Source organism: Hakea prostrata, chromosome 5 (genome assembly GCF_041222555.1).
Source record: "Hakea prostrata isolate BN-2017 chromosome 5, UWA_Hpros_2, whole genome shotgun sequence".
Taxonomy (NCBI): domain Eukaryota; kingdom Viridiplantae; phylum Streptophyta; class Magnoliopsida; order Proteales; family Proteaceae; genus Hakea; species Hakea prostrata.
In genome coordinates, this window is record NC_142604.1 from 16,126,800 (window position 1) to 16,142,911 (window position 16,112).

A 16,112-nucleotide genomic window follows, 5' to 3' on the forward strand; every position below is an offset into this window, starting at 1 on the left:
TAATATAAGGTTGAGTGGGGTTGGGCCAGGTTGGTCTGAAGACAAAACCGAACCCAACCCGACCATGTTAGGGCTCATTATTTTGCTATCCAAGCTTGCCTTTCGGATTGAAAAAATTGGCTGAGCTTAGGGGGCTTTGGGCTTGGCCTGGTTAACAGGTTTTTTTCTTCTTCTTCTTGGTACTCGTGCGAGCCCAAGACCTCCCCATGGGGATTTGAGTTTTTAACCGTTCAACTAACCCACCATTGGCCATAAAAGTTTTATTGACACCCCTAATCTAAGGATACAAATTCCTACCTCAAGAGTATGAGATCAAAGGTTCAAATTCTCTCGGGACTAGGGGCAAAATTCTTTTTGATATTTAAATTATATGTAAAAACTAAGGGTACGAGGTCAAAGGCTCAAGGGCAAAATTCTAACTACTGGCAACGAAGTTAAAGCGTGCACACTCTGCCAGTTCTGCCAGTTCCAAAAAGTAATGACTGATAATTTGGAGTTGTACAAGGGAATCGTGCTGGACAGCGTTGGGGATTATTTGACATTCTCCTTCAAATTTCGTGGCTTGGTTTCTTCATCAATTTCATGGGTGACTTCCACCTAAATATTCGTTTGATTTTAATTTATGATCCAAATTTCAATGAAATAGAAATCAGTTGGTATAGAAATTCTGGAAGTTAAGACCCCTTTCAATTTAGCCATTGCTTACTTTTTTTTTCTGAAAAAGGGCCATTCCCAACATCTTTACTCTTTTGCTTCCAACGGAAGTTAGAAACCCTCTTTACAAAAAAATTATAATCAACCAGAGAAAATCTATTCTTAAAAATTGAACTACCAAGTAATTTTGTCATTCATAAAATATTTTAGATTGATGCAACCAAGAGAAATTCAATTTCTGACCAAACAAATCTAATTGTTGACTATTTCATGGAATCAATTTGAAACAGAAACAAATATGGAGCTTAATGCTGTAACGCATGGAATACTTGATTAATGCAAAAGCACTCGTTGTTGGTAACGGTTTCCATGGATTCAACTACTCATAGCTGATACACTTATCTGCTGATTATACCCAGAAACTCATCCAACCTATCTACAACAATAGCAAGTAAAAATCATTGTCTTGGTTTGTAAAAAGTTACTACTGGGGACGAAGATGGAAGCTAAGATTGAGAAGGGGTGCGAGGCTGAAGTTCAGAGGGATCGACTAGACCTTCCAAAACAACAAGCTCGTCTAAGAGTGCGAGCTTCTCATCCTCCAAAGCCTTGACTTCATCTTTAACCTCTCCCAGTTCTCTTCCCAGTGTGAAGCTCTCTTCCTCCAGGAGCAAATATTTTCGTCTCAGTGCTCGATAATCATTCCCAGACATTGAGGAATCTGGCAAGGAATCGGAGTTTGATCTCTCTGGCTGTTGGAACGATGGAGAACCTTCACTCTTCAGTTTTCTCTTCTGGGCCTTTTGTGTGGTCTTGAAAGATGAAGGAAATGTCTCCTGAACCCCTTTGAGGTTTTCTCCTTGCAATGGGAATGCTGGTGCACCATGCAGTAAGCCTTTCCTTTTTCGTGGTTTTGGGTTTGGGACATCCTCAGGTGGCATCATTCGAGCATCTTGCATTATCAATGACTTGAAAACAATTCTGTGACCAGTGAACAAAGTTTTAATCCAGAAAACAACTTGATTTGGTCAAAACTCAAAATCATTACAGGTGCAGAGCATTCAATGAAACATAATTGACCTAACCTCGACATGTAATCATTATGCTGTAATCTAGAAACAGTATGGCAGAAACAGAATGATAAAAAGCCAGAAAATAACATACTATTACAGTAAATAACAGACGACCAGAAGACACTAAGAACAAAACTTAGAGACTGGATCTAAAAAATTCATGTCAGCTCCAAGTCAAGAAAAGCTTTGGCCCAAATCTGATAGCCAAAGGAGCCTGATTAAGCTTAATTTAATTAATTCAAGTGATTAAAGATCCCCAAATGACCTGTTTAACTGAAACAAAGCCTAGGAAATTCAAATCTGATCCACCAAGATAAAAGTTTTATTAGCATGAGGGTATCACATGATGCAGAAAAGAAGGTTAGAATTTAGCTTGTTCAGACTACCCAGAAATATGGGCAGGATGGATGAGGGGAAGCATTCTGGTTGTAAAAATAGCTCAACTAGCTAGGGTACAGTCCCAGAACTTCTAGTCAAAACCTGTTCAAGGACACGTAAATCTTGAATCTGCTTGCATCTCTCCACAGGATGAGGGGAAGCATTCTGGTGGTAAAGACAGCTTGGTACAGCCCCAGAACTTCTAGTCAAAACCAGTTCAAGACTTCAAGGACACATGGATCTTGAATTGCTCACATCTCTCCACCTCATCTTTGTGTCTGACTTAGAAACCTCCAACCAAACTCAACCAACCTAACATCTAGTAGACGATAGACTAGCATTTCAGCCCATGCATTGGAGCTTGCTTTTCTTCACAACCCTACCCTTTTGTGTCTGCTTTTTCATTTTTTTTTGGGGGTGCCTCTTTTTTTTTTTTTTTTTTTTTTGGGGGGGGGGGGAGGAGGTAGGGGGGTGTTGGAATACCATTGGGCCAGTTATTCCCAAATTCGGTGGCTGCCATTTGCGCTTGGATTGGCTCATTACCCAACACAGTAAGCCCCACTTGCACACTACATAACACCAACGGCTGTATTGATGAGAATTTGTGACATAAAAAATGCCTAAGGTTTGTGCTCAATCTCGTGAAGCTTGATATTTTCAAAAGCATTTGACATGGTTAGCTCCAAATATACCTCTTACAAGAAACTCTGAAAAAAATCCAACAGCCAAATAAATCCTTCCAACTCTAGCTCTTACACTCTGTTTCTGCTTCATTCTTAGGTTCCATAGCCTGCATAATGGGTGACATTTTCTGCTATGAACTATATTTAAGGCTTTTTTTTTAAAATGAAATTATTGTATTAGCTTCTGAGTTGCTTAAAGTAATGAAGAAAAAAAAACCTCAATACAAGGCTCTCGCTATTCACTAAACTGGAGGCCGAAAGCTATTCAAAGCATAGTCTTTACCATGCAAAGACTAATATAATCCAAGAATTACCTATCCAAGGGCCAGGGATAAGGGGAAGCAGACTGAACTCCTCAAACTTTTTAAAGACAGATGTCTGACAAATCATAGAAGCATTGGTTCTTTCAGAACAAGATATCAGCCACTTGGAAGTACATCTGAGGAGGAAGAAACAAAATTTTCACAAGACATGGGAAGTGGAGTAGAGGTGATACAAATGCTTCTAGAGAAATCCTGAAAACATTATGCCGGAAAATATCTAAATGGTACAGTATTGATAAAGGTCCATACGTTTGTCAAGTCTCTAGGGGATTCAGAAATATTGAGAAAGATAAGCACATGACAGTGTAACTGGCAGCTAATCTACAACTAATGTCAACTTTAAGTGGCAAAAAATTAGGATCTCCTAGATTATCCTTTTTAGGGGTAATAAATGTGTTTCTCACAACAGTTTTCCTGAAGTTACAGTCACGCAAATATACAACTGTAGATGCGAGTTTTGAAATGATATCCCTACACAACCAACTGCAAACTGCCAAATTAATTTGAATCACTTCTAAGTTTTTGATCAAGTATAACTCGTACTAGTTTGAAACTGCTGAATCCAGAAAATAATACCAGCATTATACTAAAAAGACAAAATACAAATACAAGCTGAACTATGAATACTAAACATCGAGTAATTTTTTAGAATGAAACTCTCCTTTTAGATGGACCACCTTATGCATAGGACCATATTACATTACTTGCTTGTTTGGAGAAAGTTCTATCTAATCCTGTGGAAGGGTTCAACTACAACCCTAGGGTCCTAAAACCTATTGGAAAACAATGCTTACCCGCAGGTCATGGTCAAAGGATTCCCCTTCAACAGGGCTTAACAAAAACTTGGTTATATGTTTGTGCAAAAAAGCCACTTTGGAGATTTTTAGTACTTTGGGTTGATTGTTCAGCACTGGGTAAATCATAGAAAATATTTCGATCAAACTTTTTTAATTATCTGTTCTAAGTATTCCTTCCCTCTCAATTTTGAAGTACAGAAAATAAGCCTAGGCGACACCTTGATGCCTTGATGGTGTCGCTTGATCTTCTCCCTTCGCTTCCATGCCTAGGGCTAGGATTTTGTTTTAATTCATATTCTACCGTACCCTATTTCTGAAGACAAGAAGAAGAAAGATAACAGAAAGAAGAAGACGTCGGCGAACTACGCAACAGGTTCAAGCCCGAAAATTACCGACTGAAAACAAAAACTCAAGAAGAAAAGGGCGCAACTGAAATGCATATGAATCAACCTAGTCTGATTTAATCTTTCTGTCACAAACCCTAAGCTCACGAACAATCAAATTAATAGAGCAAACAACCTAACATGAAATTAGAAAGAAGAAAACCCATACCTAATTTACCGAATGGATCTTTTGTTCCTGCGAAACGAGTCCGTAAGCTTGCCCCAAAACAAATCTTGAACTTCGATCTCGCTTTAAAGCGAGGTTAAATTGTTGTTAACGCTGTCTCTTCCTTCCTTACGTCATGTGAATCCTGATTTGGTGAGGAAACGAAGGGAAACTCTTCAAACTGTCAACGCGTCATAGAGAGCTAACAGGGGGGCCACAGCCTCGTAACTTTATAGGTCTCACCATCCCTGTTTCGCAGGTAACATCTCTCCGATCTTCTTTTTTGCCCTAAACAAAAAACAATTGTGTTCAACGATGCTTCTTGCTTGGCGTCATAATGATAAATAGAGAATGAAGACTCGCAGGAGAAAGAATCAAAACTCAGTGTGTTTCCGGGATTTAATATACATTTTGGATTTTGACCGGGTAATTGAGTCAATTGAGATTTATTTTTTTATGTTATTGGGTGGAAACATGAGATAATGACATTTCGAACCCATGAATTATCTCAAACCCATGAATTCTTCGCTTAAAGGTGTTGGTTTTATCGAGATTCAATGATTGTGATCATTTCGTACATGCAATCATAGTCGTTAGATCTCGAAATTGTACATAGGATTGAGATCTTAGTCAAGATTTTGATCTCAACTGTTGAGAAATGAGCGATCGAGATCAAAATCTCGTTAGAGATGCACGATTCGACGACCTGAAATCAAGCTGAACGTTAATGGGGTTGAACCGAGCAGAATCCGGAAAATATGGATCATATTTTTTCAGATTGTCCTTACTTGAGTAGTTTGGTTTGGCTTACACCTCTCTTTCACCTCCCCCCTTCTGAGTAAACCCATAACTGACTCCTTCCTATTTAGTCTCAGAGAAAGATGTGCAAGGGATAAGAAGAAGAAGGTGAAAGAGCTGAGTGGATTATGCTGTTCTATTTGCTGGAGGTAGTGGAAGTTACACAATGAGGCACAATTCAAATGGAAAGATTGGCTACCAGTTGATGTGTATAGTCAAGTCAAGCATACAGAGGTTGGGAAGAGTTTCGGTCAGCAAGAACTTCCAATCCAGAGAATCTAGAATTAATGAAACTCCCCTCCCTGGCCACGGAACATCACCGGATCCCTCCTCTTTCAGTTATAAAGATACTATTTGGATCAAAACAACTGGGTTTGGTGTTATTATTTGGGATTGGGAAGGAAGGCCTTTAACAACAGTTACTTTTCAGGACTCTCACAATCTCCCTGTTTTGGCTGGGGAAGCATTTGCGACGAGGGCTGGATTACAAGAATGCAGGAAAAATGGTTGGCAGACCAGAGCATCTAGTGGAAAATGACAATGAAGAACTGGTGGAGTTCCTTCAGGACTCGATGCCTTGGGTAGTTCAGCCAGTGTTATAGGACATTCTGCTCGTTTTCTTCTTTCTTTATCCTGTAGTTTTCATTGGATACCAAGAAAATCGAATGTACTTGTGGATTCCTTGTCATGATACTTCACCTGCTGTAATGATGAATCAGTAAACCCAGTGTCAAAAGGCTTCCACATAACTAGAGGGGTTAATTTTTCTACGCAGTCTTTCCTCAGCAACCTTTGTTGAGAGGCTGTTTTGATTCATTGACCCCAAGGCTAACCATTATGCAAACACCAGCCCCTTGAAAAAGATACATATAAAAATTGCAAAGAAAAAAAAGGGACCAATCACCTTACAATCTTTATATGCTTTACAAAAAACATTAACATGCTTTAACAATGGTGAAGGGTTTTGAAACAAGAGTCTAACTGGAAAATGAGAAAATAAGTTCATGCAACAGCAGCAGCAATAGCAAAAACATGCTTTACCAATCAAAGGAAAGTTTTCTTGGCAACCAAAAGGAAACATGCTTCAGAGATTTCATACAAGCTGAACGCTTACATGTTGGTGTCGCTTATAAATTCTCAATAAGATTTGGCAGTTAGTAATGCTTGCAGCAACTTGCTCACAAGTCACAACCCAGCTTTACAAGTTCCCCGAGAAATGTCCAAGCAATTAGAATTGAAGAGTAACACGATAGTTGACACAATTTACTTCATATCCATTCAGAGAAAAGTGTTGTCTTGAAGTTCAACACAGAGTTTCCTTCTACTCTAGTGGTCTACCAAATATAGCAGGGCATCACCAAGCTTTTTAAGAGAAACCATTAACACAGTACAGTATTATCCTCAAGCTTTGACATGAATGCCTTTGTGTTTGTTTCAATTTGACTACTTACAAGAGATACTTGGTTTTGCCATTATCCCTACTCACCAACATAATTTTCAATTTTATGAATACAAGCTTTCTGAATTCCATTTCAATTACCACCCCCCCCCCCCCCAAAAAAAAAAAAAAAAAAAAGGAAGAAGAAGAAAGGACCAAATCACCTCACAACCTTTATATGCTTCACAAAGAAATTGATTTAAGGTAGTATAGATGTGGATGGATAAAAATTCAAAATGCTTTAACAATGGTGAATGGGTTTAAAACAAGGATCTAACTGGACAATGAGAAGATAGGATGATGCAGCAGCAGCAATAGCATGCCTTACCAGTCACAGGAAAGATTTCTTGGCAACCAAAATGAACATGCTTCAGAATTTTTATACAAGCTGAATGCTTACATGTTCGTGGCCCTTATAAATCCTCAATAAGGTTTGGCAGTTAGCAATGCTTAAGCACCTTGCTCATAGCTAACCTTACAAGTTTCCCAAGAAATGCTCCAAGCAACTAGAATTGAAGAGTAACATGATAATCGATACAATTTACTTCATATCCACTCATAGAGAAGGGTTGTCTTGAAGTTCAACACAGATTAGAGAAAGCATGAACACAGTACAGTATTATCCTCAAACCCAGACATAAATGCCTTTGTTTTGTTTCAATTTAATTACTTGCAAGAGAAATAGGTTTCAATGCGCATTTCCTTAAAGTATATCCATGCAATTAGTCCCTACTCAGTACTCACCAACATAATTTTCAATTTTTTGAACAAGTTAATTGCCTTCATGGTCTAAAGCACAAGGCTTCTGAATTCCATTCATATTTCCAGCAAACCCAGTTTTGTATGATAATATATACATTGTTACAGTTTTATCAAACTAATCACAAATAGAGGCAAGATAATCATATCCACATAAGAGTGACAGAAATAACTAGATTCACTTTCTTTCATAACCACAACCTAAAATGGATTGGGTGAAATCCAGAGTGGTGGGGGCCAAATCAATCGTGAATGATCTGAGTAACAAGGTAACAACTCCACACGACCATCCTCTAAGCTGAAGATCCCTAAATCATGATCCCCACATACACCTTCATTGTTTGCCTCAGAATAATCATCAGTGAAATAGATACAGTTCGCTCTGCAATTTGGGAAATTGGAAGCAATCACAGACAATGAAGAGTTTTTACCTAAGAACAAAGCATATTCACCCAAATTCTCCACCTTAGTCCACATTGGGACTCTTGAATCAAACTTTGAAACCTCAAATTTCGTTGTTTTGTACACCAAATCAGGATCACTGTTAGATTTAAGATCAACATATCTGGACACCAGAAACAACTGCCCTGACATCTCCACTAAATAAAGTATATCACCCGACAATTGTTGGGTTTCAATCGTAGTCACCACCATAGAATCATCTCTGAAATCGCAAATCGCCATATTTCCCAATCTGTCAACCGCATGGAACGAACCATTATAATATATAACGTCTTCGCTGTAAGATCCTGCTTTTGCAATATAAGACCATTCTTCATCTCCTCTTTTGCAGAATGCCAAATCACCTGTTTCGTTAAGGATGGCTACAATAACATAGTCAGCTTCAGAAGAGGTACCAAGGTTTGAAGATACGGTGACTTTCTTCATGAACCTGTCGCGCATATCTCTGAGATTATGTGTATAGCGTTGCCAGGATGATGTGTGAAGAAGGTACTCTCTGCCTACCTTAGAAATGTTGAAATCCAACACGTATGGGAAAGTTGTGAGTGGTGGGAGAGAGATTTTCACTCGCGTAAGGGGATTCAAAAGACTAATTTCAGGAGTCTCTCCGATGACGACTAACCAACCCTGTGAAGAACCACAGAATCGCTTGTGACGAGAAGCCTCAGGAAGCTCAAGCCAATGAATCTTATCGTCGGAGAGACTGAAGAAGCCACGAAAGGTCTCGTTTCCCCTCTTGTTGTGAAGCATCAGCCATGGAAGTTGGGAAGGAAGGTGGAGAGGCTTCTTTGGTATACCTGAGCGCCAATTCACGCAAACGGCACGAAAACGAAGATAGTCGATGTAAATGTTTACCCTTTCGGCGATCATCCCTAGCAGATCCGGGGGAAGCTGACACCAATCGGCAGCCATCGCCATGATTCCTTCCTACCTCCAATTCAAAGGTTTGCCGTTTCCGATCAGCTTTTTGGCCCTTCAGATTCATGAATTCACGGCAACCACTTCTTTGACGATAGTGGTGGATATCGACGACGGTTGAAGAATCCCGAAAGCACGATTGCATCACGAAACTTGTGCGAGGATTAATCATTAATCAACGGTTCAACAAGTCGTCCTCTAAGTATTCGACAAAATGAAATTGCTTTTGGAAAGGTCATAGGTTCTTTCACCGGCTTTTATTGTTTCACATCCTTATTGTGTATTGGATCTATGAGCTTGAAATATGTTTATTGTTGATAAAAAAAAAAAAAAAGAGCGGTCATGGGTTCAACTCCTACCTAACGGTAACGGTGGCATATGTAATATCCCTATCCCTATATATAAAAAACGCCTTTGTACAAAAAAAAAAAAATGGTATTCGACAAAATGAACTTGGCAAAGCCCAACGCTTCCACATAGGAGGTCAGAGTTCGAATTTCCTCGGGGTCAGGGGCGAACCGAAGCCCCGCCTATATTAATTATATAAAAAGCGCCTTGAGGATGTAGTCGTGGTGCGCGAGTATTCGACAAAATGAACCTCGAGGGGTGGCTCAATTGGCAAAGCCCAACGCTTCCACATAGGAGGTCAGAGTTCGAATTCCCTCGGGGCTAGGGGCGAACTGAAGCCCCGCCTATATTAATTATATAAAAAACGCCTTGAGGATGTAGTCGTGGTGCACGCAAGCTGGCTCGGATAAACCTCATTCAAAAAAAAAAAAAAGGGAAAAAGACGAAAGAAAAAGTATTCGACTAAATGGCCAATGATGGGTTAGTAAAGCAGTTAAAGGCCCAACCTCTCTAGGGGAGATCTTGGGTTCGCACCTATTCGGCGGCAAGCTGGCCCGGATGAACCTCATTTCTAAAAAAAAAACAGAATATTTAACAAAATGCCGCTGTGACTAATTGGATTAACTGTATTAGGGTGTACACCATGGGTGAATTCTTCTAGAAAGTGAAAAAATTAGGCATGTGGGCTTCACATATGGCGATGGAGAGAAAAATGAATCGAACGTTTCCGAAAAAAAGAAAAAAAGGAAAAAAAAAAAAAGAAAAAAGAAAAAAAAAAAAAAAGAAAAGGGAATAATAGAGCGACTTCTCTGTCTCTTGATGTATACGGTATACCATTGTTTTTCTACGTGTGCGTATATCAATCCAGGTTAACCAATGACGGTACATTCGGTAGGAAAGCCTTGAGAGAGAGAGGGAGTACTATTACTATCAATAGGAAAAAGGCTTGGGACAAGTAGGAGTGGACATTTGTGGAGGGAGTACTATCCAAGATAGGCTTTGAAAGAAGTGGGGTGGATATGATAACGTCGTGTGTTTCCCTGATGAGTGGAGGAGGTGGAAAATATAGATCATATTTTTTTCCTGATTTCTGTAGGGGTGGAAAATATTGGTTTTACTTGGCTTTAGTGTCATTAATGTGCTGAACCTTTAAATAATCGTTGGATCAAGATCTCAATCGAGATTTTGATTTCAACCATTGAGAAACGAGTAGTCGAGATTGAAATCTCAACATAAATGCGTGATTCAACGGCCTAAAATCACGGGGTTGAACTGAAAAAGAATCTGGAAAATATAGATCATATGGCTTCTAAGGTCTTGCTTGATCTTGAAGCCTTGCTGGACCAATTTGCAAATCCCATTCAAGAGAAGTGGTGTAGTTGATGGTATTTCACAGTGTAACCCTGTAACTTTATTTGTATTTTATTATTTTAAGTCTTAAAAAAAAAATCAATTGTGAGTCATTTTTTTTCCCCCCCCCCCCCCCCCCCCCCCCCTCCCCAGAGCAGCTTGGTTTGCCCCTCCCCCCTACCCCCCCCCCCCCCCCCCCCCCCCCCCAACCCCCCTTCCTCTTCCTCTTTGTGACCCACCGAATAGAACAATCAGCAAATAAGAGAAAAGAAGAACATAATAATAACAACTAAGAGAAAAGAAAGACACAATAATATATGGGCAAGAGAGAAAACTCCACTATAAATAAAGAAATATCCAAGAGAGAAGATATTTGGGATGATTAAAGAAGAAGGAAGAGGCATTCTTTTATAGCCTCTTCCTCTCCACATATTCCCACATCAGTCGATGTGGGACTAATATTACAACAATCTCCCACTTGGAGATTAGATTGAGAACCAATCAATCTCCACACCAGTCTCTATCTTGCCACCACCATGCTTGTCTATGTCTCTATCAAGCCATACAAGGATCTGCACCAAATGAACTTGTCGTATTGATTGCTTTTGTCAATGCATCCGCTAGGTTCTCTTTCGTGTGGATTTTCTCGCATATCCACCCTTCAGTCTTCCACCACTTCACGAACAAAATGATATTGTACTTTTATGTGTTTTGTCCTGGAATGAAAAGCTGGATTCCTTGCAATGTGCAAGGCACTCTGACTGTCACAATACAAGAGAATCTTCTCGTGTTTGTGCCCAAGTTCTTCCATGAATCTTCTTATCCAGATTGCTTCTTTACAAGCTTGTGTAGCTGCCATATACTCAGCTCGTTGTAGACAGGTGCTACAACCGTCTCGTAGTTTAGATACCCACTCACGGCTCCTTCCGCAATTGTAAACACATAGCCGTAGTGGATTTCCTTTTATCAAGATCCCCCGCAAAATCGAATCAACATATCCTCCGACAAAAATTCGGATCCTCCATAACATAGAGCAAGATCCAAGGTTCCTTTAATGTATCTTAGGATCCTCTTCACTATAATCCAATGCTCTTGTCCTGGATTCGCCATATGCCGACTAATCACTCCCACCGCATGTGCAATGTCCGGTCTTGTACATATCATAGCGAACATCGGACTTCCCACGCTTGATGCATACGGTACTCGAGACATCTCCATCCTCTCTCGCTTCATTGCTAGGACACATACTTGAGGATAACTTGAAATTAACAGAAGAGGAGTAGAAATTGGCTTACAGTCTTGCATATTGAAGCGGCGCAAGACTTTCCTTAAGTAACTCTTCCGAGATAGCCAAATCTTCCGTTATTTCCGTCTCGGTGAATTTGCATCCCTAGAATCTTGTTTGCGGGTCCCCGCATCCTTCATTTCAAATTCCCTAGCCAACCGAGCCTTTAATTCTACGATCCGATCTTTGTTGGGGCCTCGACACCAACATATCATCGACATACAACAAGAAATGATGAAATCATCATTACCAAACCTCTTGTAATACGCACAAGGGTCTCAAGCAAGTCTGTTGTATCCAAGGCTCAATATGAAGGAATCAAATCTCTTATACCAACATCTTGGCGCCTGTTTTAAGCCGTATAGAGATTTGTTCAACCTGCAAACCAAGTTCCCCTTTTCTGGTTCTTCAAAACCTTCTGGTTGGAGCATATAGATTTCTTCTTCAAGATCTCCATGAAGAAATGCAGTTTTACATCTAACCGCTCAAGATGTAGATCAAACATAGCACAAAGTGCTGGAACTATCCGGACAGTAGTAAGTCGAACCACTGGAGAAAAGATTTCGTGAAATCAACACCTTCTTTTTGAGCATATCCTTTGATCACCATTCTTGCACGATACCGCTCTACTTGATCATCACTGTTTCGTTTGATCTTGTAAACCCATTTGTTACCAATGGGCTTCCTTCCGTGCGGTAAAGGTACAAGCTCCCACGTCTTATTCTTATGAAGAGCTTCTAGTTCTTCCCGCATAGCCGCCATCCAAAGTGACGCTTCGAGCTATCAATCGCTTCTCTGAATGTTGATGGCTCACCATCTTCCCGTTAGAAGACAAGATGCAATGTTGCTCTCCATAATATAATCAGCTGCCAAAGTTGGTGTATGTCTTTCACGAGGTGACCATCGAACTTCTACAATTGTAGACTCAACTGGTACTTGTTCCTCATTTTTCGATTCCCGCTCCCCGGAAGAATTTTCGGATTGGACTTCTCTTCCTCCCGAACTGTTGTACTCTCCGGAATTTCTATTGAAATGCTACTCACATCTTCCATTTTGCAGCTTATCTTCGCAAAAATGACATCTCGTCGATGACGACTTTGTGGGCAGTGGGATCCCACAATCGATACCCCTTGACTCCATCAAGCATTTCCCAAGAATCTGCATTTTCCGGATTTTGGATCCAACTTCGAAATTTCTTGGGGATGATACATCACGTACACAGGACTCCCAAATGTGTGCAGGCGTGAATAATCAACTGGCTTGCCAGTCCACATCTCCATCGGTGTCTTCAAATCAATCGATCTTGTTGGTGATCGATTAATCACATAGCAGTGAGTGTTTACGGCTCCGCCCAAAAGGACTTAGCCATACTTGCAGTTCTCAACATCGCTCTCGTTCTTTCGAGTAGAGTTCTATTCAACCGCTCCGCTACTCCATTCGTTGAGGAGTGTAAGCCACCGTGAGTTGTCTCTTGATGCCTTCTTGATTACAAAACTCAAAGAAGTCATCCCGTATATTCACCGCCATTGTCCGTCCCGAGGCACTTGATTTTCTTCTCGGTTCTCGTTCAACTTGCGCTTTGAATGTTTTGAAAACTGAAAACACATATGACTTCTTCTTGATAGGAAACACCCAACATCTTCTGGAATAATCATCAATGAAAGATACATAGTACCTTGCTCCCCCCAGAGATGTAACCGGTGCTTGCCATACATCAGAGTGAACTAATTCCGAATACTTTTACTCCCCGGAATCGGATGCATTGAACTTCAATCTATCTGCTTGCTTGTAACACACAGTGCTCACAAAAGGGTAATGAAACCTTTGTGAGACCCGGGAGTAATTTCGTTCTGCGAGAACCTTCAACCCTTGCTCTGACATGTGGGCCAATTTTCGATGCCACACTTTTGTCATCTCTTCTGCATTTCCGGTTGATGCAACTGATGCTTCTGCCTCCAGACATGTTTCTCCCATTACTTCGTACAAATTTGCATCTCCCCTTTCAGCTTTCATTACAACTAGCGCTCCTTTGACGATCCTCATCATTCCGTTTTGGATGCGTGTCTTGCACCCAATTTCATCTAATTGTCCCAAAGACAATAGATTCTTCTTTAAGCCCTTCACATGCCGCACATTTTGAATAGTGCGTACCATACCATCGTACATCTTCAACTTGATGGTGCCAACTCCAACAATTTCCAAGGCATGATCATTTCCCATGTACACAGACCCTGTAGAGATATGTTCATAAGTTTGAAACCAATCTCTGCGAGAGGTCATGTGCCATGTTGCTCCCGAATCCAAGATCCAAGCATCACTATGTTCCAATCTATCCTTGGCTGCCATTGCTGATTCGCTGTAAAGAATATCTCCTTCAACAATGCACCCTTGAGATGTCTCTGCCTTATCTACAATTTGATGAGGTGAAGTGATTTTGGCTTCATACAATTTGATGAGGTGATCCCAAACCTCCTTTGCAGTTTTCTTCTCTTCTACGCCCCCTAAAATATCATCTGATAATGCTAGATGCAAATCGAAAGAGCGATCGCATCTATTCCGTTCCACTTTTCGTTGTCCGTGAACTCCGCCGGCCGAACATTGATGGCTTCCAGGCAGTTATCTTTTATCAATAATGCCTTCATCTTCATTTTCCATTTTTTGCTGCCATTGCTTCTATCACGAACTGTTGTTGGTTGCAGAATAACTCCCACTATTTCACGTGAAACTTGTCTTCTCAGGTTATCTCCAACTGGTATATGGTTGAACCAAAATGCACCAGGAAAATTTCCGGGGAAAGATCGGAGGGACACAAGCGGTCCGCTTAAAAACCAGACTCCTTAGACAAAATTTTCCTAGACATGCACTTAATCACCCAATACACCTTTCTAGGATACCCGAAAAGAAACCACGTGAAATTGCGACTCCAGCACCTCCGTAGGATGAAAAACAATATCTTACTTATTTTTCTGATGTGAAGGATCCACCTAAGTGGCAATCACAGAGCATACTATAAGTAGATACTCACACCCTAAACCAAACAAACAAACCCCCCAAGGAATTTTCCTTTTCTGATGTGGAAGCTCAGACTATGCTGCAACCACAGAGCATACTTGGAAAAACCTCGCTTCGATACCCACTGTCGGGTTATGTAGAACCCACCGAATAGAACAATCAGCAAATAAGAGAAAAGAAGAACATAATAATAACAACTAAGAGAAAAGAAAGACACAATAATATATGGGCAAGAGAGAAAACTCCACTATAAATAAAGAAATATCCAAGAGAGAAGATATTTGGGATGATTAAAGAAGAAGGAAGAGGCATTCTTTTATAGCCTCTTCCTCTCCACATATTCCCACATCAGTCGATGTGGGACTAATATTACAACATCCTTCCTATTCAGGCTCAGAGAGAGAGGTGCAAGGGATAAGAAGAAGAAGGTGAAAGAGCTGAGTGGATTATGCGGTTCTATTTATTGGAGGTAATGGATGTTACATAATGAGGATGAGGCACAATTCAAATGGAAAGATTGGTTACCTGTTGATGTGTATAGTCTGTTAGAGATATTGTAATATACAACTACGAACAGAGAAGAACACAAGTAAAACACACAAGAGGGATTTAGGCAAAACCCTGCCTACGCCCACCCGAAAGAAAAGAAGTTTCACTATTTCAGGAAACCACACACCACTCTCATACACACAAAGGTTGTTGTGACCTTGTATGAGACATAGAAGGCACTTGTATTGAGTTAGATTTATCCTTGACATGTGAGAGAGTTGTGACTCAATCCCCACCTACGGTATGATGTGACATAGTCCGTTTGTTGCGGGTTCCCAATAGAGGGAATCAGTACTTGAGGGAGAGTGACAAAACCGCTCAGAGGAAGTTAGTGTTGCAACTTAATGCATGTCTGCTATAGAGGCTACATTTGTTAAAGTTTAGGAACATATTTGCATATTCATTTATTATCTCATTATATTTATATTATTTATTGATGTGTGTGACGGATGCGCAATGTATGATTATGTTGATCTAACAAAGTTCTGTGGAATTCACTCCTCTCTATATATTCTCCTTAGATTTTGTTGCAAGTTATGAGGACATCGTTTACCTGGAGAGCTCGCCGCTAGCAGAGTCCTACGAGGGACTTGCCGAAGAGGACACCGAGGTACAAGGACTCAGAGAGAGTCATGTCCTTGCTTGGACTGCTCCTATGAAATTTAGCCTTCTTGCATGGGGATATCATATGATAAAGTAGTTGCCATAATTGCGATTAGTTGATTGTCTATTTATT

General features: G+C 40.3%; 1 protein-coding gene across 1 annotated transcript; it reads right to left on the bottom strand.

Annotated features, from left to right (window-relative positions):
- Positions 1-801: 801 nt before the first annotated feature.
- Positions 802-9,026, bottom strand: LOC149015427 (F-box protein SKIP23-like). Its single transcript, XM_089156232.1, has 2 exons — positions 7,658-9,026; positions 802-1,635 (listed from the first exon to the last, which is right to left on the bottom strand). The coding sequence occupies exons 1-2, from the start codon at positions 8,830-8,832 to the stop codon at positions 1,161-1,163; spliced, it is 1,650 nt and encodes a 549-aa protein (XP_089012358.1). The 5' UTR covers positions 8,833-9,026; the 3' UTR covers positions 802-1,160.
- Between the last annotated feature and the right edge of the window lie 7,086 nt (positions 9,027-16,112).

Excerpts from the sequence above, each read along its gene's own strand:
- LOC149015427 (XM_089156232.1), bottom strand. The coding sequence starts at position 8,832 with ATGGCGATGGCTGCCGATTGGTGTCAGCTTCCCCCGGATCTGCTAGGG. Across the intron at positions 1,636-7,657 it reads TGGATTTCACCCAATCCATT|AATTGTTTTCAAGTCATTGA; the intron begins TTAGGTTGTGGT and ends CACTGGTCACAG.